We start from the raw sequence: 25382 nt of genomic DNA on the forward strand, positions 1-25382 counted from the left end.
ACGCACGCACGCACGCACGCACGCACGCACGCACGCACGCACGCACGCACGCACGCACGCACGCACGCACGCACGAACGCACGCACGCACGCACGCACGCACGCACGCACGCACGCACGCACGCGCGCGCGCGCGCCGCGCGCGCGCCGCGCGCGCGCACACACACACACACACACACACACACACACACACACACACACACACACAATACATTGTTTTATATACGAATTGTTATGCGAGTGACGGACCTACTTACCTATATTACAACTTTGTACTTACTTAGGCTTAGAAACCAGTCTCTTGCAAACATACTGTAATAAATTTGACTGTGTATGTTATCTACATTCTTATCTAACTGTTATGTTTGTGGAGAAAAAAAAATTATTATTATTACATTTTAAGGATCTATTATTGGCCATAATATCTAATGCGCCACTACAATTTTCTTAGAAGCATCATAGAAGGGAAGTTCGAAGAAAAGAGTGGCATAGGAAGATGAAATTATTTGTTATCAATAATTATCAATTGGGAAAAACTTAATGTCGTATCGTATTAGGAAGTCAAAGGGCGTAGAACAGAGATGGTTGACGATTACTCCACCGACAAAAGCCTAGCTCATAAATAAGATGAAAAACCAATTTAGTAATAAAAATGGCGGTCGGTCGACTGCTCCGTGCCTCTACCACGATATTTCTGTGATAATTGTCTCTAGCGATCGCGAAAATTACTTCACCATTTTGTATGACAAGTTATACAGCGCCCTTAGCGGTCACAAGAAGGAACAACATTTTGTACCTACATAAATATTTTACGCGGTCGCTAGCGATAACTGTAATGATAGCGATCTCATGGTAGACAAAATCTAGCTTAAACTTAATTTATGTACCAGTTCCGAAATAAATTATTATTATTATATCTGTTTTAGACTCTCGCCTCTTCCAAGGCCTAAAAGATTATTATTATTAGTCCCAAGCGTCACCTTGGATATTTTGAAAAACTAGAAGTCTGAACTTGATATCTGAACTTGGTACCCAATACAAACACTGACATCGGCACTGGATCTGAACTGTTCCTCGTCATCCAACAATGTTCTTTATTTGACTTACTGTTTTGTTTTTCTGTTCGTTCGTCCAAAAGGGCAAGCTAGGGTCAAAGAAAATACTGCCTTCAGCATTGAGTTAGTGATCTAGTCCTTTAAGTAAACGTCTTTGTTTTTCTTATAACTTCCTTTACATTGTTTTAATTCATTAATTAAACTTCTGAAAATCTATCTTCAGTAACTTGAATTACATAATAAGGACGTTGGCTATCTTTTTAATGGCTCTGACAGCTTGCTACAATGTACCTGTGCAATAACAGCTCATCAACTTTAACGTATTCACAAATACTTGTCAAATTATTCAAAAACATATCCTATCCAAGACTGGGAGCTGATGTTTACAGTATTCGGCGGCAAGTGGCTGTCTGTTTACGAATAATTTAAATAGTCCACGATTGTTTGCGTCCAACACGACGCAAGATAAGTCAATAATACGGGTTACCTGCAGTGAAACGCCTACGCATTATATATGATGTAACTGTATGGTGTTAATAATAGTAGAGATCCTTGTGAAAAGTTTGTCCAGGGAAGTAATGCCGTACCTATTTCTGCCGCCAAGTTGTAATGTGAGCATTACTGCGCTCGGGTTTTGAAGGGCAAGGGTGCTGGTGAAATTACAGGCACATGGGACTTGTCAACTTATATCTAAGGGTGACGTGCGCAGTAGCAGTCTGAATGGCATTGCAACTATTATGGACAGGCGTGTCGCTTACCAGCACACCAGGCGCACGACTTTCGTCCCCTCACTTCCTATCATAAAAAAAAATTGCACACATGATCAAAATTCAGAGAGAAACAAAAGATAAAAATAGAGTCTAACAAGCGGCTTGATGTGACAAGATAATATCTACTCCGTATACGTCTTATCTAATATTATTATTATACGCACATTCCCAATTTGTCAGCTTCTTAAACTTTTGATATAACAAAACTGCTATTCTCGAGGGATTGCAATGAAATTAGATATTATGCTCATTATTTTTCGTACTATATAGTTTTAATTGACAAAGTGACAAATTCATTTAAGAGGCATTGTATACGCTTCCATAATAACCTTTCGATTCATGTTCAAAATTTGCCATTCACCAGTTTCTTCGTACTTGGATGACAAAAATCCGTTGTAGTGACCTGTTAGCTCTTGAAAGTTGTCTCTATATATCAAGTTTGATATAATTAACTATTGTATATGATAAATGTATACGAATGTTTATTTACAATGAACAACCCATTACATTTTTTACTTTTTCTTCTCAGGGGAATCTGGCTTACGAATGAGTGGAATTTGATCAATATATACACAAAAATATAGTTATTTATGAAAAAAATACGTAAATATATTATATTGTTGCGCATTATGATAGAATTCGTAAAATTCGATATGACGATAACCCACAACCTTATATTTACAAGGTCAGAGAAATACATTTATGAAGGCTAAGAGAGAGCGTGATAAATATTTTATTCAGTTCTGAGGAAGCGGAAACTAAAACATCTGTCTGTCAGTCACTCGCTTATAAGATGTAACCCTTTAATCATCGCTTAGATATTTTTAGAAAGGCGTTTAGGATTATTTCTCAGTCACATTATGAGCATGTGTAATAAAAAAAATAACTTTTTTCTAAGTGTTTATTAAGAGTTTTGACTGGGATACAAGTTTTTAAATATTCTTAAGCGGCGCGAGTCAATATTTATGTTTTCACTTTCACTTAAATCACATTATCTTCTATCGCTTTGAATTCGTAATTATTGGAATTTTTAGGATAAAGTCTTTTGTAATTTATTATTTAGGTTTAAAATAAGGAATATAGTTTTAACTTTCTTCATCAATAGTGATGAAAGAAAGAAATAGTTCTTTCTTCGTTTTTTCTTCATAATATACTTAAAATAAAAATAATCTTTGACAAGCTGTACATGTAACTTCAAAAGCCCGCCATTTTTCGATCTTTGTGTTAATAATTATAACAAACTTGTGGTGTAATTTCACAAAGAATAATTCAATATCGTGATGGTGTAACATCCTGACATTCAATGAACTTAATTAAATAGTTTCATTCAGAGACGAGTGTTAGAAAGAAACGGTAATCATTTGTGACGTCACAGCCGTATAAGTCCGTGTACTTAACGATTGCCTACTAAAAAGACTGTTATTCCCCCCGTCATTGACTTTAAATATCTCTTGTGTTAATTGACATAATAAAAACGAATTTCAATTTAATTTCCGTTATGTTCACGTGAGGTGATGAAAGTAATGAAAGCAGCGTTTTTGTATTTTTCATTTCGTACATCACTCATCGCAGAAACAATTTGTGAATGTCAACAAGCCAACCAATCAGAAAGCCAAGTTGATATCATCTGATTGGTTAGTTACTGCTTTTAATGAATAAATAAAAAAATTAGTAATGCTTATTAATTTTAATTTCAAATGTTTGCTCCGGATTTAATTATTATGCAATGTTTGGATTCTCCTTCCTAGTAGCAGTAGAGCTCCTTTTGAAAGAGTTCGTCCAAGTACTGCCACCTTACCTATTTCTGCCGCCAAGCAGTGATGTAAGCATTACTGCGTTCCAGTTTTTAATAGTAAGGTGCTGGTGAAAGTACAGGCACATGGGCCTTTTCAACTTTTCTCAGGGTGACGGACGCCGTGACAGTGACCCTGAGATCTTTGTGGTTTAACCTCTGAGTGGTACTGCAACTGTTATGAACAGGCGTGTGACTTAACACCAGGCGCACGACTTGTTCGTCCCGTCACTTGATAATATATAAAACAGTCTTACAATGGTTTAACATGTCATTTTCTTTTGGTTACAGATGCACCATCCGATTCAAATGAAGCCGGCTGACAGTGAAAATAGAAATGGTAAGATTCAATTACAGCTATTCTTCACTTATTTGTAAATTCGAATACAGTGCACACGTACTTTATGGTTTTTTTTAAGAACGGAAAGTTTTTTCTCTAGAATTGACATTTACGTGTTTAATAGAAACATACCTAGAACCTAGTAAACAACGAGACAATACCCGTAAACCTGATAAATAGTCATATTGTGAGAAATCAATTCATATTTACAACTTTAGTACATGCAAACAAACCATCAAAATTTTCGAACCCTTCGCTTCGAAAAAGGCTGCAATTCGTTTGAATATCTTCTATGATACCATATTTTTTATGAACAAATATAAACACAACGTAGAGTATAAAGATCATAACAGTAATAAATATAATAATAGGAAAATATTATAAATTATTGTGGCGTGGGTTAGCGGAGGGGGTGCGTAGAAAATTGAGACGCAGACGGAAAGTGCGCAAGGCGTATATTAAATAAAAGACAAAACAAAAAGTTATGCGGCTAGAGACCCAACAGTGCGTCTCACGTGCGTGAAAGTGCAAGTTTAGTGCCGAAGCTTAAGTAAGATAGCAAGTAAGGACCGAAATGTCTCAATACCTTGAGTGCCTTTTAGTGCCATACAAATGCCATAGCAGTAGTAAACATTAACAATTCAAAGCATATGAGATGACTTATACTATTGGAGTTAACAAAACGATAGCGCGTTTCATAGTACATAATGCCATCTAGCGGTGACGCGACGGAACTATAGGCGTGTTAAAGTTGTGGTTGTTACAGACCGCCCCCCCCCTTGTCTCTGATAGGCGTCCCGACGAAGAGACAGAAAAGGATGTGAACGGTTTTCTTCGGCCGACCTCGACCGCGTTTCTTAAACAGTATTGTCGCTGGTTGAGGTGTCGTTTTCTTAAGTCGTCCCCGTTTTATTATTTTCTATTCTATTGTTCTATTATTATTTTCTATGCAACCATATTTTTTTATGTGCAAATAACAATACAACGGATAGTATGAATGTCATAACAATAATTTAATAAAATAATAGGAAAATAAATGATATATTTCTAGTTCCATATCCTTAGGTACGTTTACAACGTATACTTTGAACGTCATAATAATAATTAATATAATATTACAAAAATAAAATAAAAATTAATATCTACTTATACCATATTGACGTACAACTCCTTGTGAAAGGGTTCGTCCAGGGAAGTACCACCTGACCTATTTCTGCCGCCAAACAGTAATGTGAATATTCCGGTTTTTAAGGATAAGGGTGCTGGTGAAATCACAGCCACATGGGACTTGTCAACTTATGTCTCAGGGTTTCGGACGCAGTGCAGTGTCCCTCAGATCTTTGTGATTTAAAGCTCCGAGTGGCACTGCAACTGTTAGGGACAGGCGTGTCGCTTACCACCAAGCACACGACTTGCTCGTCCCGTCAGTAGTATAAAAAAAAATTAATTCTATGTCAGTCATTGACTTACAATTATATGGACGTCGGGTCCGCGCTAAAAAGTGTCCGCACTTGTAAGGCGCTAAAATCGTATACAGAGCGCGACACTCCGCTTTAGTCTTCATTTGTTCTACGGACAGCGCGATACTGCGATGACATAACAATTTAAATTTCGAATAGGTTGACTTGGGACATTTTTTTCGTGGTTTCTGTATTAGACCCGTCGTCCATTTATTTGTAAGTCAATGATGTCAGTGGATAGAAACGATATGACGAATAAATGTCAGGTAAAAAGTTCGAAGAATAAAATAATACGGGATTAAATTGCCGATTTATTGCACTGGCCACTTTGAATCAAAATTAAACCTGGTGTCAGATTTCAGAGTGAAACTTTTTTTACACGAATTCTATAACATACTCAATTTAAAAAAAAAAACGTGAAATTTAATTGTTTAACTATCAATTGTTTTTACATTGAGCTTTTAACGTGAAGATGGATACAGCGAGAATCAGAGTACTTTTCGAATACGTGAGACTAACACAGCAGAAACTGCTCGTAATGTCAATACTGTGTTTGGAGAGGATACAGCTAACGAACGCACCGTGTATTTTTGGTTTAATCGCTTTCGTAATGGAAACTTCGATTTGAAGAGGAAGACCAGCCAATAAGGTAAATAACGGCTCCGTGGCCGAACGGTTACCATGCCGGACTGCCACGCAGAGGTCCCAGGTTCGATTCCCGGGCAGGGAGAAATATTTCTATGACCTACATTTATTTCTCTCGTGAGTTTGGGTGTAATTTGTGGTTGTCTATGTGTGTGTCCATGGCACCCGCGACACAGGGTTTCCCTAGTGCGGGGCTATGTTGAGTGTGTGCGTTATAAAAAAAAAACGATGAAGTGTAGGTGATGTTGGAAACCGATCCGTATCAAACTACCAAGGAATTAGAGGCATGGTTTGATGTTAACATACCTACAATATTGACCTATTTACAGTAAATCGGTAAAATTAAAAACCTTAAAAAATGTGTGCCGCATGATTTTACTGATTTGCAGAGAGCGATTCGCGTTGAAGCTTGCCTTGCCTTGTTAAACCGGTATAGAAATAAAGGGACTTTGGGCCGAATTGTGTCGTGTGACGAAAAGTGTATTCTTTATGATATTAGTAAGCGAACAACGCAATGGCTGACCCCAGGTCAAATATCACAACAATGCCCTAAAGCGAACCTTACCCTTAGAAAGGTGATGGGAACGGTTTGGTGGTCACTTCATGGTGTAATTTACTACAGCTTCCTCAGAACCGATCAAGCAATAACAGCAGATTACACTGTGCGCAATTCCGAATTATGATGGCGAAACTTGCTGCAAAACCGCCCCGACTTGTTAATCGATCTTCACTATTATTGCTCAATGACAACAATTAGAACCCATCCGTCATCCTTCATATTGGCCGCCCCAACCGACTACCATTTTTTTCGCGATTTGAAAAAAAATTCTTCCCATGAAGTACAAAATACCTTCACACAGTTTGTGGAGTCCGGGTCCCCAGAGTTCTATCACAAAGGTTTAAATGATCTTTTGATTAGGTGGCAGAAATGTAATAAACACGAAGGTAAATACTTTGACTAAATTAATATATTTTATTCTACGAAAAAATGTATTAATATCTCAGTACGAAACGGCAATTTTATACTTTAACCCCTGATATGATAACCATGAAGAATGTTGTATACCACATGTCACTGTAGTGTCTATGACTCCTTCATCTGTGTGTCGATCTCTATTCATTATGCGTAAGTTTCAGCGCGCGTTGCCCTTTGCGGTGTGAACAATTTGTGTGGTACTCATTTTTCTATTTTTTAACCGACTTCAAAAAAAGTAAAAAGATCTTAATTCGACTGTATATTTTTTTATGTATGCTACACGATAACTCACGCAGTTGTGAAGCGATTTTTTTTTAGAAAGATGGTACGTAGTAGTTCAATTTAAATTTCAAGTAAATATTCCACCTTTAAATGTGACAAACTACGGGATGAATAACTTTTCAAGTCGGTTTTTTTAGTACTCTGTACTGAGATTATTTATTCCACATTCCATTGGTATTCCTCTGTAGTTTCCGATTGACCGGCTTCAACAATATCTCACAACTCGTCACTATTCACCTAAGGCAATGCTGTTCCACGAGACTCGTTTGCCGGATTAAAATTTCCACTGCGTAATCGGACAAACCAAAACCGCACGTTCGTTAGTTGCATCCGCTCCATACGTGGGGTTAATATTCCGTGTCGTTTGCGCTGCAAGACTATTACGCCGGGATTAGTTTTAAAAATACTATTATTGTCCAATGCGAACGCAAAATTTACTTAGAAGCGAGTATTTAGAAAGGTGTAATTAGAATGTAATAATGGATTGCGAATTTCAAAGTGGCTATAATGATAGGATTTTCGTACTTTAACTGCGAATGTATAAATTTTACTAATAGCTAATTTGGCAGAAGCTAAACCGAAAATAAGTTGCCCAGAAAATTTCGATAAGAGAGGACAGGCGCCAAATTTCATAGTTTCATTTAGGACTGCTAGCATCCATTTTTGTCATATGAGAACCGCCCATTATCCTTTAAAATTAAACAAAATTGTATATGTATTAGCAAACAATTATATTAAATCAGGTACACAGTTGGCACTACCAAGTTTGAACTTACAAATGTACACTTCAAAAGCTTTTTTAATAGTTTTAAAATGTATAAGAGAACCCCGAAATATAACTGTATAATTTATTTATCAGACACGCTTCCCAAGTACATTTATTAAAGAAAGAGTTTCTAACACGAAAGAAAACATAAAATGTCGTACTTAATGTGTCTAGCTCGCAAAAGCCAAAAATAAAAATAAAATATTTTTTTGTTATATACAATTTTTTCTAATATCCTTTTCAATTGTAAATTTGATTTATTATAAAATGCATATTGTTAATATATTTTGCACATCATATATAGCATAAATGGTAATATTTTCTTTGACAAATTAAAAATAAGTTACTAAAGGTGCAAACCATACGTATTCGACATAACTGGTCGACGACTCTGGGACCTGTAATGCCCGAAACGTTGGTTTGTTTAAAAAAAGAAATATTTCAAACAATTTTTTTGTGCCATTTTATAGCAGCATATTTTTTACAGCAGCTCGCTAACAGTTTCAAATGTATATTTTTAACATCGAGTATATAACCAGAAATAGAGACGAAATGTCATTTAATTTGTTTGAAAACTATTCTGCCATATCATTACTGTGATAACTGCGCTCCGATGCGATGCGCTTCGAGCCCGAGTTCGAAACAATTGACGGGTGTCGTCAACTGTTTCACTTCAAATCGACCAGTTAACTTGAGCTTTGCTATAATGGACAAAAATTGCAAAATTACATATTTAATATCTAAGAACCGATGAAATGTGATTCCGTTTGTTTTGTAATTAGATGTTCTGCTGTTTTTCCCACACCACCGAATAGAACAGAACGGCATTGTTAGAGATATTATCAATAAAGATATAATAAATAATAAATACAGAATATTTTTTGGAATATACGGAGACGTACACAAAGGTCAGTAGATGACCTGTATATATTTCAGTACAAACGAGAGTTGATATTTATAAGAACTAATGTGTTACCAGGAATATATGGCCCTTATTTCGTCTCTATTTCTGGTTATATACTCGATGATTTATAATATCACTGTATAAGACATGAAAGTTTAAACTTTCGATTTTACTAGTGTCTTCACATTCAGCCATTGTCTATGCAAACGTTTGTTACTTAAAATTGGCATTGAACTAAAAAAAACTTCAAACATCCTAAATTCAATCTTTCAAAAAAGGATCTTTACACGGAATGTGTCGAATGTGCAATAATAGAGATTCCCGCCATAACGTACTTTTCTGTAATAATTTCTTTTTAATTACAATAATTGAATGTCAGGTTTACAATGTTACATGTCTCTTATCGTTCTAAGTAAATAAACATGGGGAGCTACTGGACTTATATAAGTAGGTAACCGAAACTAAATATTTCAAAAATGTGTCTAATAGTGGCAATTCAAAGCCAAAACATTTTCACTCTAAAATGTCGCAATGTCGCGGTACGCAAATGTTTACTCAAATAGGAAGTACCAATTTACTTGTTTTAATAATATCCTTACCAAACTTTATTTATAGAACTCAAACATTACCCAAAACTATGGGTATATTTACCCAACACGGGTAATATTTGTAGGGCGACCCATTTCAGATGATATCTATCAGATAAATTTATTACAGATATATTACGAATAATAAAAACTTATTTTTCATCGCAAAGACGTAACTAATGTAACATAATTATTATACTCGTAACAAAGATCAAAACACTAAGAAAAATTCATTCAATCCGGCTGAATACGAAAAGCACCCTCAGGCAATCCGTGTCACATACTCTGCCAATTAAGCCACGGAACGAACCAGCAGGCTAGTGGAGTAATTTCACAAAAAATAATTGAATATCTATATATTGCCATGATATTCAATTTATATATTACGGCATACCATTGTCCTGTAACAGACTTGGGTCGTCAACTCGACGTCCATGCACCTATTTTGCGTGTGGTGGGTGCAGCATCCTACTAGTGCCACCCAAGCTCTTCCGAGAATATCAGCAGCTTCCTAGGTTTGCTGAAGACTTTGGAGAGCAACCTCGGCACTCCGTGATACTTCGCCCAGGTGTGCGCGGCCATTTCCTCCCCCTCCATGCACGCTCTGCATAAAGCGTTGTCCGTGATACCTAAATTGAAAAGGTATTAATATGTGAACTACGATCCGTTAAAGCAGCAGTTAAGAGTGCGCAGCATCTAGCGATATGAAAGACGATTTATTTCTATTTTTTTACGCCGTTTACAAAAACTATTATTTGCCAATAATAAAACAGACTTTAAAAAATATATATACGAATTAAATAGTTTTCTCGATTTTGAATAATAAGCCGTAATAAAAACATGTGATATTAATGTTATTTTATACAACATTACTTTTATATCTTTTATTTAGTTTTATAGGGAACGAATCATGAGCTAGTATGAACTGCCAGACCTGTTCGTATAGAAATCGAACTATAGCACAACGGCTGTAGTTCAAACATCGATAAGATTCAAGGACCAAATAATAAAGCGGCATGACAAATCAATTCAATCGTAGCATATTAGAGTCGGAATGTCGATAAACAAACTGTCGATAATAAATTGATGAAATTTTTATTTTAGTTCTACCACTAAATGGTATGTAAAAAATCACAAACCCGTATTTCAGTGATATAAAACTTTTTTTACAATTAAATTTATTGAACGTCAGGAAGTTTTACCACCATGATTTTCACTTATTTTTCATGTAATGACTCCACTAGTTTGTTATAATTATTAATACAAAGATCGAACACTTGGAAAAAAATTTGATCCGGCTGGATTCGCACCAACGTCTTCTAGCACGGTTTGCTAGAAGACGTTATTTCGAATACGTGATAGACGGTTGTCTAGAAGACGTTATATTATTATTGGCACTATTATCACTATCGAATATTGGAGTATAAATACTCAAAGCTATAGATGTGAAAAGGTTGTAAACCATTATGCACCGTGATCAGAATCACGGCAATAAAACAGGATACTTCGGTTCACACAAGATTCATTGAGTTGAAGTAAAAGGCCCAAAAGGGCCGAGTTTTCAGAATTACTAGATTTAAGTGGTATTAAAATGGGTACATAATTTTGATTGACTGGTAAAAGGTATCACAGTACACGATTAAAAACTAGGGTACATATAGTACTGTTATTTTTAATTTTACTGTGATAAAATAGTACCGTAGCTACGGCGATTGAGCAGGGAGTCACGGTGGAACGAAACAAAATCAGAATGGCGAAACTTAAAAAAAATGGCGTAAATTTAAGAACGAACGATGGCCAGGAACCGGAGAAAAGGCGATATAAGGAGCTCACATCGTCACAAATGGTTGTGTAAATGGGCTTTTGGTTACTCTTTTGTATCTTTTTTAAAGAATTGTCTTTCAAATTCTAGCTTCAGCAAGTTTAAATACTCGAGTAAAAAAGTGATTTATTTCTTTTATCTTATTTTGTGTTGTTTATAATTTTGGAAGATGTAAAGGGAATAATAAGGTTGAAAAAGACGCCACTGCAATTTCAGTTTCACTTACGTTTTTTAGCCTGCAGAACCCAGACTTTGAGAACAAAAATTTTACCTACTTTTCTGTTGTAAGTAGTTACCGTAAAAACTATATACTGAGTAATTTATGTAGGACTATATTACTAACATCATAACAACTTTTGTTGCATGATTTTTCACAAAACATAGTAAATTTACCAAAAATAAACTATTAAGTTTTTGTTATACTATCTGACACTTTGTCGATCAATATTTTAACATCCCGCGTGCTGTCATTCATAAAAATATTTTTGCTACCACACAGAGTTATCACCATTTAGAGTGATTGATCTATTTAAATATTTTTATTTTTATGCGAAAGTAAAATCTGATGAATAATAATAACACGTAATATGATAACAACGCACACACTAACAGCCCTGCACTAAGGAAACCCTGTATCGCAGGTGCCACGTAGACAACCACAAATTACACCCAAACTCCGAGAGAAATAAATTCCTTAAAAATATGTAGCAGTCATGGCAGTGGCATGGTAACCATTCGGCCACTGAGGCAGTTATTAAAAGTTATAGAGAAAAGTTGTTGTTTATGGTGTTAGTAATACGAGTACCTAGTCCTCCGATATTTTTAGTATACAAATATCCTTGTATATTCTGTACTAATTCCATGAAATTATCGACATATAACCCGCGTCTACGTCACCACTAGCCTTGTATCGATAATATCGTATTGCAGCATGTTTGTTCGAATCAATGTGACACACAAGCGGCTACAGAGAGATACGAAGATGTGGCATGTTGTGCACGAATGGGTTACAGCCAAGTTGTAATTTTATTTGTGCAATTTATTATCAGACTGATGGACTATGACTAAATAAATTGAGACCTTCCTCAACAACGGAATATCTCTGGATATTAGTAATAGTAGAGCGTCTTATGAAGAGAGTAGACTCATTAGATGATTGACAGTTGTTTATAAAAAGTAACAGGATATGGCATAGGATTTACTTTCTAAAATAATTACAGGCACATGGGACTTGTCATCTTATATCTAAAGGTGACAGGCGCAGTGGCAATGTCCCTCAGATCTTTGCGATTTAAAGCTCTAAGACACTGCAACTGCAATGTACAGCCGTGTCGCGTAACACCAGGCGCACGACCTGTTCGTCCCGTCACTTAGTGTCATAAAAAAATACACTTGTGAGCACAGAGTCAACATCAATATACAATTCACTCACGAAACATCTTCATATCTTTCCTTTTAGATTATATACTTACCTTTTTGAAAACTAAATAAATAAATTGTAACGGGGTGGGAGCCTGGAGATTTGTAACACAGGTCTAGTTACCTAGTACGAACTCCAGACTCTCGCTTAAGGTAGCTAACTTTAGTCATTATTAAGCCTTGTTTAACATATAATTATAATGTACAATCTTCCTTATGTGAGAGTAAAAAAATAAATAAATAAAAAAATAAATAAATAAAATTAAAATTGTGACACAGACGTAAAGGCAACACCGCATATAAACAAATATTTAATTGTTTCTGAATATTAAAACCGCTTCACTACATGGTTAATTATTATTTACTTATAATAATATATTATGAAATTTATTAAGCAAGCGTGTTATTGAAATGAACTAACTACTCTTGAACGAATTACAAAATTCACATGGAAATGTTCAAAATCAAATAGACTTCCGTAAAGAAGTCACCACACTTAATGGCTTGAGCCGTTCAAAAAGACCGTCCCTATCTATGCGATAAGAGCGAAGAACCGCCGACCCGTAATGCGCAACATCTTTTTCACTCTTATTATATGGATCCAAAAGTTTATTATTATTATTAGACTAATCTACTGACTAATATTATTATTAAAATAATCTTTATTTCATATATAACCAAATTAGACTTTAAATCGTCATATTGATTAAACTTTACTGCTCATTCGTAAGGCAGATTCCCCTGAGATTTTTTCATTTCTACCTATAATATTTGTGACCTCTGCTTAACGTTTGGTAAAGTAAATTTGACATAATTTGTTTCTTTTTTCTCATTAAGGAACAGGTTGTAACTGCAAAGCAGTCTACTTACTAGCTTAACTATAGCATTGTTCAGATCGTCATAGAAACTTTCCTACCTTTTAACTTTAAATAATAAGTAAGTATTATCAGCAGACATTACTATCTCGAGTTCTATCCCCTCCATAAGTCATTAATATAAACTAAAAACAAAAATGGACCCAGTATTGAACCTTGAGTGACGGGAAGCTTTTTCTGACTGACTTAATGCGATACCGTGTCCATAAAGTATGTTGAGTATGCGGCAAAATTCTTAAGATTTGAAGCTAAAATACAAAGTTCTCGGTGCATTACTCAATAAATTAAACTCTTGACCTACTTTTGCTTCTACGATGCAAACTATTTTCAAACTCTTATTTCGTTTACAATTCAGTACTTTTAGAAACTTATTTTTAAACACATAATATTGCAATAATGTAAACGTAAAAAAGGCAAAATATAATACGTATCTTTTTTTATTTTTTATAATACCAAAGGACGAACTCAGAGCTTTAAACCGCAAAGATCTGAGGGGCATTGCCACTGCGCACTCAGCCTGATACATAAGGTGACAAGTCCCATATGCCTATAAATTTACCAGCACCTTTATTCGACACGAATTTCAACGCGCTCATCCCGCGTGGTCTCCGCGCAGAGCCCGCGTTGCCGCCGCGTAGCGACCGCGTGCGTCTCACTGTCATGACAAAATAAGCTGTATTTAGCTTTTACGTTTTAGCTTAAATGAGCGTTGCCCGAGCACGCGGTCTATTCGGTAATTTGGTCTACTAGGCGGCCCGCGCGGCGACCGGCGGTTGTATTATTCAGAGGAATTCAAATATTGTTGCCTAGTAAATAGAATTCAGATTCGCCTTTAATATACACGAAGGCGTGGTAACTGGGCCGTCGCCGCGCGGCGCGAAATCTTTGTCCTCATATAAACTGGACGCTTACTTTTCAAAACCGGAACGCAGTAATGCTCACATTACTGCTTGGCGGCAGAAATAGATAAGGTGGCAGTAATTCCCTGGATGAACTCTTTCACAAGGAGCTCTATTGCTACCTTGGTATACATACACGTCAAAAGTGCTTTTATCACTTGAAAGTGATAAAAGGATTACGAAGTACATTAAACAAATTATATGTATGTAAAATATAAACTCTCCTCTGTTTAAGCATAACAAAGTTATCGACTGACTTTGTTCGTAGAATCTTCAAGCCTCTCTTCAGAAAAATTGTTATTTGCGGATGTAAATGTAATTTGAAGACCCAAAGTTCGCAAACATTTGACTGCTGATAGCAGTAGTCTAATGTTCATCGAATGTGAATCAGTCGTTAATAAGGGTATAGACCCTTACGAGTCTATATTAACTCAAATGGCTTTAGTTGATTCCACATAATAGTGAAAGTGTTGTATCAATCACTTTGGAAAAAGATACAGTAAAATTGACCATATACACTGATTACTATATCGTGTAAAAACACGATTTCTGACGAAAAATTTTCACAATAGATAAAATCACCCGAAACCGCTGTATTCGATAGGTACTTTACATATACCAGTGATTATTTTTTAATATCAACTGAACTAAATAGAACATGTATATTATACGATATACATTTTTCAAATGGCTTCAATTTCGTTTGTAAAAAATAAATTCTGAAATAAATCTAGTGTCTCTGCCGACCCAAGCAAAAGGAACCGTATTAGTACGGAAAAAAATTGAATTCAAGCTACGGTAGTAACGGTGACAACGGGATGATAATTGTGGTAGTACAGGTAGTTTAGAAGCAACATCGGCAAGATAAGGTATATAGTATATTCATGTCATAGAAGCTATTATCGTCAATTCACGTATTGATAATTTATTTCAGTGCTCAGTCAATAGTCTTGCCTACAATTTTCGCCAACAAAATTGTTCGATCTATTAATAGCGCAATGAAACGGATTAGTTCTCAATTCGTCGCCCATCAATCGTGCCAACCAATACTTTGTGACATCTCACAGTGTACAGTGCACCACACTGATGCCACACCTGCATGATTCTCACTGAACGAAACTTCAAAGTTTGATAATATTCATGAGAACGATACTCGAGTGCAGGAGTGTAGCATACATGGACTTAATTTAGTGGATAAATTGTTGGAAATCCAGACATGTAGAGTTGTTGGTATTAAAGGCGTTGATATAGAGTTACTGTTGTGTTAAAACTTAATTATAGTAGCGTATTAGTTTGCACATAGCAGTGAGATTTTCTCAGAATTCTTGTAATCTAATAATGTCTGGTTTTTCTTGATCTAGTAATTTTTCTTGTAATATGACACTCTCCATCTCAATTAATAAATTTGTCACTCCCTTGGAAACATCCAAAAATTATTTCAGGAGATATTACACAAAACTCTGTATGTTTGGAAATAATAATATAACAAACGTATTTTATACAAAACACTGGCATAAGCAACATAAGCATTTTGTAGTCGCCTAAACACGCTAGATGGCAGTGAACACATCGAATAATAACTAATTCCCATCCAAATTTGATTATAGTAGACAATCAAGTAGATTGCGTTCTTTTGGGAACGGCCACATGGCACCTAACTAATTTTTTTTATATTACCAAGTGACGGGAATGAAAAGTCGTGCACCTGGTGGTAAGCGACACACCTATCCATAACAGTTGCAATGCCACTCAGAGCTTTAAATCGTAAAGATCTTAGGGGCACTACCACTACGTCCGTCACCCTGAGACATAAGTTTCAAGTTCCATGTGCCTATAATTTCACCAGCACCCTTACCCTTCAAAACCGAGATGCTCACATTATTGCTTGGCGGCAAAAATCCGTAAGGTGGCAGTACTTCCCCGGACGAACCTGTCACTGGAGCTCTGCTGCTACTAATTACTGATTTCGTACGTTTAGTTTCATATATTTATCTCTCCTGTACTGCTACTACAGCATTTGCCCAATTTCGGTATGGGACTTTACCTGGCATCTTGAATTAAAGCGAACAAACAAATAGAATAATTACAAAGAACTCCGCTGGATTTTAAGGCATTCGTGGTTTTTCACTAATTAGAGGTTTACCACGATATCATTTATTTTTATTTTCCCTATATTTCGGTATGGTTATACGCTCCATGATCACGGGTCGACTGGTCAGCGGCAGATGACTTTTAAGAACAAACATATCTACCCTCTCTCGCTGTCGACGACTACCCTCCTCTCGATCACTTGTGGCGTTACCATTGTCACTCACTTTTTTCCGACAAACCACAGTCACTGTATCCACAATCGAAACTAAAGTCAAGCCCCTGTGATCTTCGCGATTTGAAACCTGAGTGGCTCACTGCAACTGCTATGGACATAAGAAACCTGTAATTAGTGATAATCATTTAACTTGACTGGATTCTGAGACGTCATCGAAACGCTCGAACAACCCTCATGGAATTCGCAATAATTTAGTTCACCTATATATTGTCCCACTGATCGGCACAGGCCTCCTCTCACAATGGGAGGGCTTGGGCTGTAGTTCCCACACAGGCCTAACACGAATTGGGATCTTCAGACATTTCATTGAATTGCTTTGCAGATGTGTGCAGGTTTCGTCACGGTTTCCTTCGCTCATGGTAAATTTCATAGTAAATGCTCATGGTAACAATTCCGAAAAACTCACAGGTGCAAGCGTGAATTCGAAAACACGCCTCTCTCTGCTTGAAAGGCGGTATTTTACCATTAGGCTAACACGGTTTCATATACACATATTTCATATTCAAGATTATAAATGATTTTAATTTCGAATCACCTTAAATTCCATACACCTACCTAATAAATTACAGAAGTGACTAGTGCATTGTTTCGTTAGTTTATCGATCAATTAAAAGGGCAAAATAGGTATTATTCTATTGTTTTATTCATCTATTTTAAAGTTTTATAAATTATGTTTTGTTAAATGCCATAAGAAACACACATTTCATTATGATAAGTATCGTGGAACTAAAATAAATATTTTATACGAAATATGACATCAATACAAATAAGGATTCATATGTTTTTATTGTCATATTTACCTTGTTAACTCTGATAAGGTAAATAAAGTGATTGAATAGTATCGTTTATCGACTACTGAGGTTAGTATCGTTTATCGACTACTGAGGTATCGATAGCATGATATACCCACTCTATATATTGTACCTTATATACAGAAAATATTGCATTTAATAAAACTTAAGTTGGTCATAATAAAAATCACTACGAAAATTTTAAGATCAAAACGAAGACTTATTGCATTGCTTTTGACTTTGTTTAGTCTAGAATATTATCATAAAGTCTTATTTAATATTCGCGTTTAGTATCCTGAAATATTATTTAATATTTCCTGATAGTACCTACACTCGAATCTTAATAAAAGCTGCCACCTAAACTAGGTAGATAAAACTGAGTATTCATCATTTTGATATTGGTTTTATTAAATGTCACGATGTAACTGTGACAAAAGCTGAAAATACTCAGTACAAAAGATCTGTAATAAATACACTAGGGATCAAGTGAATATTTTTGAAATAAAAATTATTTAAGCAATATTTACCAAATCCAGTCTTCCAGGACGACCTCTTACTTTAATGCTTATGTTTTATTTAACCGCTTACCCCTATATTTAATTAAAATAAACTAAAATTGATGTTTTTGCAAATTGTGGGAAAAAACTCAAATTAACGGCGTCAATTAAATGACAAAAAAATGGCGAAAATGATGATTTTGCTCATTTTTATTGTAAAGATAAGAAAATTAATAATCTGTATTTCCACCATTAACACGAATCACACAATTACAGCGATTTGGCATGCTTAAGATGAGTTCATCAAAATCACTTTGAGGAATGGCCGCCCATGTGTTTTGTAACAAGTCAAAATATTGTTGTAGAGTATGTACGGTATGCATACTCGGCACAGCTCTTCTTTGAAGCATATCCCATGCGTGCTCAATTGGATTGAGGTCTGGCGATTGAGCAGGCCACGGCAGAGCGTTGATACGAGCAAGAATGCGTGTTACGACCCTAGCCGTGTGTGGACGTGCGTTGTCATGCATTAGTTGAAATGAATCACCCAACTGGCCTCGCAAAGGGATGATAACATCTGAAACAATCCTCTCTGCGTAAACTTGAGCATTTTACCCCTGATCCAAATGAGATCGGTTCTTCCGCCGATCCAAATACCGGCCCATATCATTATTGTTCCCCCACCATATGGATGAACTTCCTGACAATATCTCAAACGTTCATGACGTCTAGATGTTCTCCAAACTCGAGTACGTCTTGTATCCGGTCTCATGCCGAAGCGGGATTCATCCGAAAAGCACACATAGCGCCAGTCTTCTTCCTCCCAGTTTCTGTGTTCGCGAGATCATCGTAAACGGGTCCTGCGATTGCAGGGTGCAATAGGTGGAACTCTGAGCGGCCTTCGGGATCGCAGACCCACTTCACGTAAACGATTTCGGATTGTTTGATCGCTTATTAGCAAGCCTTAGGAGCTGTGGAGCCTCGTAACCAACATCATGGCGGTCATGGTACGATTCCGTCGAGCAGTATTTTGGATATACCGGTCCTGTCTGCGAGTCGTGATGCGAGATCGTCCTCCATGTCGCTCGGCCACGCTGCCCGTCATGCGATAGCGCGTCCAGAGGCGACTTATGACGCTCTGTGTAGTGTTAAGAGTGAAAGCCACAGCACGTTGCCTGGAACCAGCTTCCAACATTCCGACGGCTCGCATCATCACTTCTCGGGTTAAATGATGTCGTCTCTCCATAATAATGTAAATTGTTTCGGTTCCGATGCAGATATTGTAATGATTTTGTCAAAACGCTATAACTCATTTTTATACAAAACCACATTGACAATCGATTTTCTTCTTATTATCGAATTTTAAACATTTAAATGTTAAAACTCACTAAAAAGTATCAATAGCGATACAAAAAAGTTAATATAATTAACCCTAATTGCAGCAATACTCTTAAACGTACTTGATCCCTAGACACTTTTGATGTGTGTACATAGAGACATTCGTAAGATTTGCCGACTCAATCTGTAGCCCAGTTGGTGGAGTGTGGCCCTTGTTTCCTGTCCTATCAGACTGAAGAAATTTTTCTTTGTGTTCGATCTTTACTACCCTACGTTTCGGTATAACCCTATTGTATTAAACCCAGCCGCGTAGGTTTCTGGGAACTGTAGAGACGCTCCGGTGTCGTGCCTACAGCTCCGCCATCAAAGAGGATATTTGGTATTTTACTTTAGAGTCAACGGCTTAGCGGTGGCAACCTATCTGTAAAAGGGAGGGTACTGTACGGGTACCAGGGGTGGCTCACCCAAGGCACTAGCCTCTTAAGAACCGGATGAATTCCGTGAACAACGGTCTGTGACAACCGTGTAGACTGGCTGATCCAAGGCCGGACCTGAACGTAGAAGGGCCCTGTGCTTGCACAGGTTATAGTACCCATATCGCTGAACCAACAGGTTGATAGGGAGGGTCACTATAATCAAAACACATATTGAAGATACGGGACTGCTCTGTTGTATTGCGAAATGTTCTGGACCATCATAGATAGTTTTATAGCAAATCAAATAACACACAAATGACTATCATATGTTGAAAGCTTAAATACTAAGGTAAAATAGATGATATTGAGTTCCACGGGCAGGGTACCGAAAATGCAAGCAGACTTCCGTATACGTTATGCTACCGGTCCTGGCGTCTACCAGCCGGTGTATATAATTTTGAAGAGAAAATAGTCCTCAAATTGCTTGTTGCATTATTAGGTAATAGACATTCCTAAATATACTGAAGATCAACACATATTATAGATCAATATCCATGTACCACCACTTTTTAATATGCAACGAATAACTATTTTAAAATCTATAGCATAGGCAGTGCCAAGATCAGGTTTATAGTATGTATTGTAAGTAGTAACTGCACTCATTTCAAAACGACGTCTTATATCGCCTCGTTCTTATTCATAGTTGTGAGTACCAAGTTCGATGGATGGTTGATAATCATATTTATCGAGTTCGTAGGTTTTCGCGATTGTTACATATCGGAAATGAAATTGGATCTAAAACGCATATATTGGTTTTTTTTTAAACAAGCCAACGTTTCGGGCCCTTTACAGGTCCTATGATTACAGTTGACTCACACGGCTGATGCACAGACAGCCGTGACCAATGGACCAGTAAAGGCCCTTAAAAGTTGGTTTGTTTGAAAAAAAAAACAATTTCGCGATTTACATTTGAAAAAATTATTGTCATACTATTCAGCATATAAGTATTTATTAGTCTACATTATATTTGTTGTTATTCATCTGATTGCGACAAAACTTTCTTGGGTTGTTGTGTCTACGCCCACGAAAGTTTCTGAAGTTTGAAAACCATTTTTAAATATTAGATGAGCTAGTAAATTAAATTAGATAGTGGCATCGTAACGCATCGTATAACTAGTAATTCTGTAATTTATTATTCGTGTACAGTTATATTTCACATCACGTAAAACGTACATGTGCTCAGTTACTATTGTACCATTCTCAGCGTATCTTTCCACGTCACGGCTATTCATCGGCAAAACCACAAAGCCGCAATAAATCATTATGCCTTTGAGTGTTATTCTTTTATTGAAACAAATAGAATCGATTACAATTATTAAGGTTCAAGTAAATTACACACTATTGAATACCAATATAACAGATTATAATACTAACTATATAGGTACAACTTGAAACGTGTTAAAGCCCTTTTCCGCCCCTCTACCGTCTCACAATTAACTGCAGTTTCAAAATGTATGAATATGGCTTAAAATGGCAAAGCATTTTGAAAAGTCCTTGATATTCACACTGGTCTAACGTTTTTTAAATGTCACTCTACTATAAGAAATGAAACAATTTATTTCGGATCCAAATCGCGTACTATTTGTTTTTTCAAACAAACCGACGACGTTTCGGGTCCATAACAGGACCCATGGTCACGGCTAATGCGGTATGTCACTCTACTGCTTACTGGTTAGATGCCATGGAAACGTGTCAACTGCTAAATTGTGTTCGACACAATAGCGCCGGTGTCTGCAAATGGAAAACAGTAGAATTGTATAATTAGGGTTGACAATGACACATGTTACATATAAATGTCGTATGAATCGTGAGAAGACGAAGTGTTTGTGCGTATTTGCAAAACTTGTAGAGATAAAAGTATAACTTTATATTAATTAATAAACAGTATTATTTCGAAATGTTTCATTGAATATGGAGATGTAGATTATGATTCATAAATTTTATAAACATACCCACATCATGACAGTAATATTAGTTAAAATAATTTGTTACGTTTCATTTAAATTGCATTATAATTAATTGAAAAAGTTGGTCACGTGTAAAATAAATTTACGATGAAATCTGCCGCGTAATTTAAATTAATGTTATTGACACGCTTTTTCCACTACTCGGATATATGTGCCAAGTAATCTTAGTCAAAGAGATTTCCTCAAAAGAGTTTTGGTATGTGTACAATACACATAGGTAAAATTGTTGTTAAGTTTATAGTATACAAGTGATGAACAACCCTAGTGACGTTAGCAGGACGGAGCTCATTAGCTCACGGGAGCGCGGTGCGGGGGGCAGAGGTGACACAAGTCCGCGAAGAATGACTGATCGTCCGTCAGCGTTGCGCGTGCGCACCTAGCTAGCTATACGCGAGTTAGTAGTGTCCCGGCCGCGGTTGAATGCAGACGCGTCATGTGATGTGCTAGTGCAGTGTGTGAAGTGAAGGATGCGCGGAGAGGCGGGCAGCGGTCGCGGGAAGAGTGGGGGCAAGTCCAACCCCAGCAGCTACCCGCCCATCAGTGCCGCCTATTGGCTGCCGCCCTCGAACCCAACTCCTTACCACGTACCAGGTCTGGAGACAGCTGTTTAATATCAACACTAACTGATAAGAATCTCCCTGATACACCCAAAAACACTCTTTCAAAGTTTCATAGCATTCCGTATTCAGAAGAAACTCGTGTTTATATTTGCCAGAACAAAAGTCGAGTCAAATGTATTCGAAAATGCAATTGTGCACAGAGCAAATGCACAGTGCCATATGGAAATACGTGACGTCCGCTAATTTGAAATTCAAAATTGACGTTTCTATTTAAAATACGCGTGACCTGAAGAAAGTTATTATTCTCGGAAAGCACTATAAGGAAATTCAACTGTCTTTCTTGGAATTTTCATTACAATGAAAGCCGGTGCGAAAATAATATTGTTTTCATATTGGCTTCGTGTGATGTAACTCGTTTCTCATACAGCGTTGCTCTGAAAATTACATTAATTACACGTTTGTACCGGTAAGACTACCTTATTGGGCACATTCCTTCGTATTTCCCCGTAGTGAATTTCCTCCATTCGCGGTCAATTTAATACGATTATCCTCCTAATTAGCACCCGTATTTCTAACCACATAAAAAAAAAACATAGCTACGAAACGCAGACGCGTTATTTTTTTCCCGTCTGTCAACATTTTTTTTTGTAGCAAATTGAAATCGAAAATGTCTCTGGCATTGACCGATACGACGACTGAGAAACAATATACCGTTACTGTCATGTCTTCAAAATCAACATGAGTATTTCAAGCATTTTTTTAAAACCAATTCGCTCTCTTAAAACTCTACGTTGTAACGGAATTGAGAATATTCCAATTGCACACCGAAAACAAAAACAATTAAACGCATCATTGAGCAAAACTTCTTTTAGCAACGGCAAAGGTGTCTTTGAAAACCGTTCAAACGTGTGTTCAATTCTTAATAACATTTTACTGGGTAATTCATTTTTGTCGCCTCCTATACGTTTTCTTTCGCTATTTAGGATCGTGTCCTTGAAAATTTTTCTTTTGCTGTTCTCATCAACCCTTTCTTGCACGCTCTTTTATTAAGTATTTATTTACAAGGTACTCAAAAAAAGTTTTCATACCACTGTAGATAAATAATATTAATCTAGTGATGAACGCTAAAACAAAAGACGTACGTGTGCATATGGGTTAAAACAATAGAGCTACGCAAACAAATAAATATTGTAGAAAATTTAAATTACAGCAGAAGCTTCCAACATTCTCTTTAGGATCGTAAAACAATTTAAAGCTTGCAGAATTTATCTATTAAGATGTGTTTTATTTGTTTGTCAGTTTCATGGGAACGAATTTTTTTTAAATGAGTCAGTATTATTAATTTTTTGTATTTTTCTAACGTCGTTTCTAATTTACGAAGTTTATCAATGGCTCTCTTGACTTTTGACCAGCAAGAACTTGTAACGACTCTTGATTTTCGAAAGAATCGAAAGATCCTTCACTTATCAAAGAAAATTTCCTTATAATAATTTCATTAATTTATTTTCGTAACATTACCCAGTATTTTAAAAGCTTAAAGTATGTATAATCACGGTTACACAACTTCTATTAGAGCATTTTACTATAATGATTATAAGTCTAAGTCGTAAGTCGTCCGCGTAAAGTAAAACATATTACATACCAATTATTTACTTACTTAACCTTGCTAACTGTAACGTTACATAGTTATCTTAACATACATACATGTAAGTTGAGACGTATGTTGAGATGCACCCGGCAGCCATTGCAATAGATTCCTTTTCATCTATCGGATAAAGATATTGTACTGCCGTTGTAGGTGTATGCATCTTGTAGTCATATAATTTCGCTCAAGATTTCTAATGGAGACGTTTAAATCAATATTATATGCAGTACATACGTGTACACAGTTATTATTCGTTCTTAATTATATATACACTCATGCTAACTTTGCATTATGATAACAACGTTCATGACACTGGCCACATATACCAGATAAAAATATTAATTTGAAAAAAGAATGTCTTCAAATATCGTTTGATTTCGAATATAAACGTTCTGGTATATGGTCAGTGGTTCATGTGAACGTTGTTATCATAATTCAACATTTTGTTAACGTTTCTCTAAAGACGTTCATGAGTTTTTATTTTATTTTGTAACAGTTATCTTAACCTAAAAGTGACCCAAGGTGGAAATAACTCCTAAGACAGCAGAATATCCAGCAAAAACGAACGTAGAAGATTTCGTTTACTTTTGTATTATATACATAAGTAGTAGTAGTAGAGCCCCTAAAGAAAGAGTTCGTCCGGGGAAGTACTGTCACCTTGCCTATCTAACATACTGCGTTCCGGTTTGGAAGAGTAAAGGTGCTGTTGAAGTTACAGACACACGGGACTTGTCAACTTATGTCTCTGGGTCACGGGCGGAGTGGCAGTGCCCCTAAGATCTTTGCCATTTAAAGCTCTGAGTGGCACTGCTTACCACCAGGCGCACGTCTTGTTCGTCTCATCACTTGATATTATAAAAAAAATGTTATTGTTGGGGTGTTCTGGTGGTTTATTATTGACGTACAAATAACTTCTTAATATTAGTACAACATTGTACTTAAACTGTACGCGTGCTGAGATGAGAGCTATGTAAGGTCGTTCCATAGATTGAATATGGCGTTCACTAAACGTCACAGTGTTTATGTAATATGCGTTCCATTTCACTACAACTTTTACTTTATTTTATGAATTGAACCATATACTATTAAACATATATATTTATACTTGAATGGACATCGTAAAAATTAGTTTCCCCTACATTTTTACTCAACCTTACACATATCTATTTCACCATTTTTTAAATTACATTC

The 25382-nt window shown here is 36.3% G+C and overlaps 1 protein-coding gene across 5 annotated transcripts in view; it reads left to right on the top strand.

The window, feature by feature from the left end:
• The window catches only part of LOC113226956 (CUGBP Elav-like family member 1), a 772855-nt gene that overhangs the window by 612513 nt on the left and 134960 nt on the right, over positions 1 to 25382 (top strand). For all 5 annotated transcript variants that reach the window (XM_026459779.1, XM_026459775.1, XM_026459778.1 and 2 more), the window contains one exon: positions 3908 to 3956. In XM_026459779.1, the coding sequence (XP_026315564.1) occupies positions 3908 to 3956 (49 nt within the window). The remainder of the gene's footprint in view (positions 1 to 3907; positions 3957 to 25382) is intronic.

This window comes from Hyposmocoma kahamanoa, unplaced genomic scaffold (assembly GCF_003589595.1).
Source record: "Hyposmocoma kahamanoa isolate Upper Pololo Valley unplaced genomic scaffold, ASM358959v1 202, whole genome shotgun sequence".
NCBI lineage: Eukaryota > Metazoa > Arthropoda > Insecta > Lepidoptera > Cosmopterigidae > Hyposmocoma > Hyposmocoma kahamanoa.